This window comes from Chenopodium quinoa, unplaced genomic scaffold, assembly GCF_001683475.1.
Source record: "Chenopodium quinoa cultivar QQ74 unplaced genomic scaffold, ASM168347v1, whole genome shotgun sequence".
NCBI classification, from domain to species: Eukaryota; Viridiplantae; Streptophyta; class Magnoliopsida; order Caryophyllales; family Amaranthaceae; genus Chenopodium; species Chenopodium quinoa.
Window position 1 is genome coordinate 4906839 of NW_018744092.1, and position 7737 is coordinate 4914575.

Genomic DNA, 7737 nt, shown 5'->3' on the forward strand with positions numbered 1-7737 from the left:
TGGATTTTAAAAAATAATTTACTACCTCCGTCCTTAAATGAAAGCTCTATTTTCCCAATAAATTCATGTTCCTAAAATTCTTGTTTAATCAATACATGTTATCTAACCCTACTATATTATTAACCATCACTTCTCCTAAAACAGTAAACTATTGCAATTCATTTTTTATTCAACTAGAATTATCAATACCCTGTTCAATGTTTTCCTAAAAACCCGTGTTCAAAAGAAATGAAGTTTATATTTAAGCACAAAGAGAGTATAATAATCAAAGGTAATTGGTTGCGCCACGTAAGATATACTATGTTGTAAAGTTTTCTAGAGAGGAAAAGGAGAGGCTGAGACTCGAAAGGGGATCAAAGAGAAAATGAGGGCATAAATACGGATATACCCCTCCACATGCACATCACGTGAGGGGAAGAGAAGATACATAAGCCACATATTATGTGATAATGCCTTTGTATCAGTGACCTCAGAACTTTGTTGAGAACAAAGATGGCAGGTGCCACCCATCTGAGTTCAGCTAAAAACATCAACACATTGAAAACCCCAATATTTCCAGCAAAATCAATACCTTCATTTCCTCAAATCATCAAAATCAGAGCTTCAAGAAAAAATGAAGGACCACTGGTATAATATATAACATGCTATTATATCAAGTTTATGATGTTATGTTATATACTTCTGCTAAGTAGTTAATTCCTTGTAATTATGGTTGAATTAGATAACCAGGAAAGCTTCAAAGTCACCGCGACGCGTGATCAGTATACCTGCATCCACTGGAAGATGGCCTGGTCAATGGACTTGTGAATACTTAGTCTCCCTGAAGGATCTTCAGCTGGATGATTTAGCTGAGGATGGTCGAAAAGATACCGAGGTTTTTGTCAGTCTTTCCCTTCAGAAGGTAATAAGTCCTCCCTTTCTATACATTGCAACTACGTAGACTTTGCTTATAACTAACATCAAGCTGCACGTAAAATCGTTTCGATTGCCAGCATGCAGGATTTGGCCTGTCTGTTGATGGAAAGGTGGTTACAACCATTGCCAGGAAGTGCAGCAGTTGCTCTTCTCCTTACTGCAGAACGGTATACTCATTTAATTTTTGCTAAATTAGCTTATTTATAAATTTTATTTAAATGTTTCAGAAAATGAGACATATATCTATGATTCTGTGGACAATATCAGGCAATTCCTTATCCTGTAATTACTTAGCTCGCACAGGACAAGATGTAATTGACAATAGCAACAATCGTTTAATATTGTTTTCATATACTTTGTCTAGAAATAGTTAAGTTTCGTCTTTTATACTATTCACAGACTCTACTTTTGACAATTTTTGGTGATTTATTTATAGTTAAATAAAACTATAGTCATGTGAGATTTTGTTAGATACGTCTCAACTTATACTACAAAACTTCAAATCATTATATTACGTATTTATTTTTGTAAAATTAAATGGTTGAAGTTATGCATTGACATTGATAACTGTGAATAGAGATGCTGCAACTTTTTCTAAACAGAGGAAGCAATGTTTTCACAGATTGACACAAACATACGTGTTTGGGTTCTGCCTGATGACAGAGATGATTCGTCGACAGAACTTCCTGAGATTGGCAGTGATGATCCATCAGTAAGAAGTTCAACATTCCTCTCCTGATTTCTAGAGCGCAGAAATAGACTTTAGATGTATTAACATAGATGGATTAATGGATGCAGGTTATCTACGTGAGACCAGGGTATGAAGCTGACTTAGGCTCTCTTGTACAAGACACAATAAGACTCCAGACAGCAGTTAAGGTACTATAAGAAAAATCAAGCATAACATTGTCTCTTAAATTGGCGAATTTGGTTAGTTTATCAGAGAACTGTTTCTGTTATCAGGAGACTTGTTCCGAATCATGTGAGAAGTCTGAACCAAAACTTCACTGTAAGTATTCTTTTACCATCATGTCTAAAACGAAGTATTCATCATTTATCGCCTGAAATTTGCATCTGACTCATAAGAATTATCTGCAGATATAGGTGATCAAAGGACAGCTTCTCTAGACAGGAGGTGGTCTAAACTCTTACAGCTTAGGAATGCAAATCGTTGATGCACGAACTAAATCATCACATCTAGATGACTAGCAAAGATTAAGGTCATGTTATTTTTTTCTGTTTGTAGTCATAGCAAGATGAGTGATGCTACATTGTTACTAGTTAATTATGCCCTTGAACTGCACATTGGGGGTTCGAATGAATGGGCAATATGCGGTGCTTGTGGCTTCATAGTACCATAAGTATATAAGGGGTAAATGATGCTTGTCAATTATATCAATGTATGATCGAATTGCAACGTAACATAGATTATGATCCTAGATTTTTAGTAAATGTGCCAAAGATTTACCAAGAATTGGACTGAGAGGCCTGTGAATCTTGTGATATGTACGAAGTATTTTATACTCACTGTACATTTTTGTAAGAACAGAAGTATAAGCATAGTCATTTTATACAATGATTACAATCAAGGTAAACTAAGCTACTATCTCTGCAAAAGAAACTAGGCTATTAGTATTATTTTGATAGAATCTACTTCTTAATTATATTTGGAGGTGTTGATCTAAGGGAAAATATAGTCGAATATATCTATTGAAAGAAGTGAAAAGAAGGTATATTTTTATTTGTTTTGTAGTTGAGGTTTGGTCTCAATTACTCTGTATTATTCTTATCATTTGATATATTTCTCAATGCTCCCATGTAATCTAAATTGTTATAGACTAAACCATTACTTCAAGCATTCGAAGTTGTCATGGAATTAGTCTATTACTTTCATGAAAGCTTGACTAAAACTTAACTTCTGATTTTGAACCAATACATCAAATTAAAATCCTCAAACAATTCCATATGACTTGAACACACACTTTTAAGAAGAGAATGCTCTCTTTTTCTTCTTCAGCCTTTTGAGCAAAACTGGTTTGTTCACCTTGCTCATCTCTTTGATAATCCCAACGCTTTGCTTATCTGTGATCACACTGAATGACATTCATGGACCGACTTTAATTTGATCTTGTTTCGGGGTTTTTTGTGTCCCTCCGGAGAGTTAAAACACCAAGACTGGATTCTGGACGCCTGTACCTGCAAAACAACGGAAACTCCGGTTGGATGGAGTTCCGCCTCCGGCGATCAAGTTAGAACGTGTATGGAGTCTGTAAAAAGTGCGAAAAGTAAAGTATCTTCTCAGATTTCGAGAGAATATCTGCAATTAATGATTGCTTTGTTTTTGTGAATATTTCTGAATGTGTCCAATGATGGGAACATCTCCCTATTTATAGGGTCTCGAAATGCGTGCCGCCATCCTAGGTTACAGAAACCTAGGAATGATGGGCTTCCTTGGGAATTGGGCCCGAAAGGCCGCCATTTTCCCCAATCATTAGAGATGCCACGTGTCAGCAGGGGATTGTTTCTCTGGGAACCTTTCCGAAGTGACACATGTCACCTTGCCATTGGACCACGTGTCCTGGGTAAAAATACCCAAAACATTTGCCCCTCACAGGTGTCACGTGGCATGCCACGTGGCACTAGTGACACCTGTCAGGCGGCCATTGGAGAACGATTTTTAACCGTTTGTCTTGCAGGGAAATCACAGAGATGCCCCCTGAATTACCCTTCTATAAATAGATTTTTACCCCTCCCTTTTTTGGACATTTTCAAAACTTAGAGAGAAGACGTCCGTTTTAGAGTGATAATGTAACACCCTAGAAATTCCTTCCCTTTAAAATACCTGTTTTGCCCTTTTTAAAATACGAAAAAGGAAAATCTAAGATATTACCGCCAGCGTGAAAACGGCTAAGGAAATTATCAAAGACACACAGCGGAAGACTACCTTTAAAACTATTTAAAATCAAGTCAACTTTAAAAGTCAAACCAAACGAAAGTAAAAGTCAAACAAAGTCAAACGAAGTCAACCTACAACTTGAAACCATTGTAGGCCCTTAAACCAAAACACTTGAAAATCCTTTTGCGTTAGTCTCACAATCAACATAAATAATAATAATAATTCAAAGCAATAACACATCATATTCTTATAAGAACTAAGCATGATTCCCTCTTCACTCAGGCCCATCATGAGTATGCTTCATCACTTGAAAAACTTCTCTCTACTTGTCCCTACTACTCGCCATTAAAAATAGGTCGTCATAGGGCCAAGGTAAAGACAAGGCCAAACAAACACACAATACACACAATCAGCAAAGCTGAGTACATAAGCGTAATTAGCACACACTAACATGCTTTCATCCTATCGACATACAACTTACCTCGATGCACCTGTTTACAAGCACACAACATTCATCATTTGACTCGACTACTAACTAATATTTATTTAATTTTTTTTATTACATATCGAACGAGTTTCCAACCAACTACCTGCCTCAAATAAATTGAGGTAAACTACACCGGGAGCTAACCGGGTAGGCAAATGTTACATGAAGTGACTGGATCCTGCGCATAATAAATAATAAAAATGGAAAGTACAACGTCCTGTACCCCCAGTAGGAGTTATGGTCAAATATAAAGTCGCATAACCCCCCCATATGTTCATACTCAAGGTATATACGTTCCAAGAGTTTTGGTGTGTAATCTCTTTTACTTTACGTGGTTTACAAATTATTAGACTTGGTGATGACTCTCAAACACAACACAGCCAAACATTACAATTCACTCAAGCAATCAAACAACCAATTTAATTCTTGAATATTTAGTGACCATATAAATTTAGTGTGGAATCCTTTTTAAACTACCTCGGTGTTAAATAACACCTTAAGTGCATAAGGCACCGCAAATCCTATCCCTCGGTGTTAGAAACACCTAAAGTGCACATAGGCACCGCAATATAATTTATCCATGTGTACTAAGACACTTAAATAGCTACTTCTTCATGCTTATAACATCAACAAAAATTATATGAACCATTATAAAATTCCTCTTCCATAATCCAAACCAAGATAAACATCCAGTTTAACCAATCATGCTTTCTAACATGCCAATAATAAAAATATGGTTAAACACTACACGAAACCAACAAATTGGCAACGGTTCAAACCCCCCCAAAGGCAATGGTTTTGAACCGTTGAGTATTTGAGGGTTGCCAAATCCCAAAAAAATTGGCAACGGTTCAAAACCGTTGCCAACTCAAGCAATTGGCAATGGTTAACCGTTGCCAACTCAAGCAATTGGCAACGGTTAACCGTTGCCAACTCAAGCAATTGGCAACGGTTAACCGTTGCCATTGACCATGGCGCCTTTTTTTTTTTTTTTTTTTAAAATTAATTGGCAACGGTTAACCGTTGCCAATTGCTTGAGTTGGCAACAGTTAACCGTTGCCAAAGGCAATGGCGCGCCTTTTTTTTTTTTTTTTAAACATTGGCCAATGACCTGTATTGTTTTTTTGGCTGCACTAATATTGACCTGTTTTTTTTTTTTTTTTTTTTTTGGCTGCAATATTAATAATAATAATAATAATAATTATTATATTAATAATAATAATAATTATTAATATTATAATAGTAATAATAATAATAATTATTATTAATATTATAGTAATAATAATAATAATAATAATAATAATAATAATAATAATTATTATTATTATTATTATTATATATGATAATAGTAACAATAATTAGTACCATTAATAACAAAACATAAATAATTAATAATAACAATCGCAAGAGATGATATAAATTAGAAAAATGTTTCATGTATAGTACATAATTAATAAGCTAAGCCCTAGGATTGATGAAGAGATGATATACTACAAAAATGTATGACGATATTTACAAATTAAATGTGATGTAGGTCGCCAACATCTCCCGAATTACATGGAGTTCCTCGCTCGTGTATGGAAGTCCCGTTTGCCCCTTGCAAAACTTAGAATACACAAAATGTGAGTTAGTAGAAGTGAAATAATAATAATTGGGGTTAGTTATAGGTGACTAATGCTTGAGATTCCAAGAAAAGAGCAAGTAAGAGGTTTTGGGACGCAATTTCAACCAAAATGGCTCAAGTAAGGCCATTTTGGCTATTAGGATGCCTATTTTCTATATTTCTTGTCTATTGAACTCATAACTAGTTAAAACATGTCATTATCACTTAGTTATAGGTGACTAATGCTTGAGATTACAAGAAAAGAGCAAGTAAGTGGTTTTGGGACGCAATTTCAACCAAAATGGCTCAAGTAAGGCCATTTTGGCTACTATGATGCCTATTTTCTACAATTCTTTTCTATTGAACTCATAACTAATTAAAAAAATGTCATTATCACTTAGTTATAGGTGACTAATACTTGAGATTACAAGAAAAGAGCAAGTAAGAGGTTTTGGGACGCAATTTCAACCAAAATGGCTCAAGTAAGGCCATTTTGGCTACTAGGATGCCTATTTTCTACAATTCATGTCTATTGAACTCATAACTAGTTAAAACATGTCATTATCACTTATTTATAGGTGACTAATGCTTGAGATTACAAGAAAAGAGCAAGTAAGAGGTTTTGGGACGCAATTTCAACCAAAATGGCTCAACTAAGGCCATTTTGGCTACTATGATGCCTATTTTCTACAATTCTTGTCTATTGAACTCATAACTAGTTAAAAAATTTCATTATCACTTAGTTATAGGTGACTAATGCTTGAGATTATAAGAAAAGAGCAAGTAAGAGGTTTTGGAACGCAATTTCAACCAAAATGGCTCAATTAAGGCCATTTTGGCTACTAGGATGCCTATTTTCTACAATTCATGTCAATTGAACTCATAACTAGTTAAAACATGTCATTATCACTTAGTTATAGGTGACTAATGCTTGAGATTACAAGAAAAGAGCAAATAAGAGGTTTTGGGACGCAATTTCAACCAAAATGGCTCAAGTAAGGCCATTTTGGCTACTATGATGCCTATTTTCTACAATTGATGTCTATTGAACTCATAACTAGTTAAAAAATGTCATTATCACTTAGTTAAATGTGACTAATGCTTGAGATTACAAGAAAAAAGCAAGTAAGAGGTTTTGGGACGCAATTTCAACCAAAATGGCATACCTCTTCAAGCTGACGTGTGTCTGTACAATGACTCATCACTATGTCATCCATGAATCTCATCACGTATAGGCCACATTCAACTCCGTTTTCCTGTTGTGCGCACTAGCATGAGGAACAAAGCACATGAATCAAAATGCATAGCAAATAAGCAACATCTTAAGCATTGTAAAGTAAGAAAATCACAACATCATGGGTGAATTACCTTGGGTGCTTTCCATGTAGGACCTCGAGGAGATCGAGGATTTATCTTCTTCATGGTACTACAAAAAATCAAAGTAATAAGTTCAAATTTGACGTTTATAATCAATACATATGAGTTCAGATATGAAAATGAATAACAAGAAGTGAAACAAACTAGATACTTACTTTTGCAGTATGGACCTCACGAGACGCTTTCTTACTTGCGCCTGATCTTCTGGCTCACCCAAATCAGTTTCCTTGTTCACATCATACGGCTGGTCCCCATCATTAGATGAATCATCTGAGTTAGATTCAACATCCTCAACTCGAACACGGAATCGATCGTCCGCCATTAGATGTTAAAACCTGTCATTACAAACATAACACGTTATTAGCTGCTGAATTGTAAGGTAAACTTATAATCATATATAAATTGCTGAATTATAATACAAATAAACTCTGAAAATGGTGATGCAAGTTACTTTATTCA

At 35.1% G+C, this 7737-nt stretch overlaps 1 protein-coding gene across 1 annotated transcript; it reads left to right on the forward strand.

Annotated features, from left to right (window-relative positions):
* The first annotated feature begins 446 nt into the window (after positions 1-446).
* Positions 447-2488, forward strand: LOC110691987 (large ribosomal RNA subunit accumulation protein YCED homolog 2, chloroplastic-like). Its single transcript, XM_021868973.1, has 7 exons — positions 447-627; positions 722-901; positions 993-1082; positions 1538-1627; positions 1714-1794; positions 1879-1924; positions 2014-2488. The coding sequence occupies exons 1-7, from the start codon at positions 493-495 to the stop codon at positions 2088-2090; spliced, it is 699 nt and encodes a 232-aa protein (XP_021724665.1). The 5' UTR covers positions 447-492; the 3' UTR covers positions 2091-2488.
* The last annotated feature ends 5249 nt before the right edge of the window (positions 2489-7737 follow it).

Coding starts and splice junctions, on each gene's coding strand:
- LOC110691987 (XM_021868973.1), top strand. CDS start 493: ATGGCAGGTGCCACCCATCTGAGTTCAGCTAAAAACATCAACACATTG. Junction 902..992: donor TCAGTCTTTCCCTTCAGAAG/GTAATAAGTCCT, acceptor TTCGATTGCCAG/CATGCAGGATTTGGCCTGTC. Junction 1,628..1,713: donor TTGGCAGTGATGATCCATCA/GTAAGAAGTTCA, acceptor TAATGGATGCAG/GTTATCTACGTGAGACCAGG.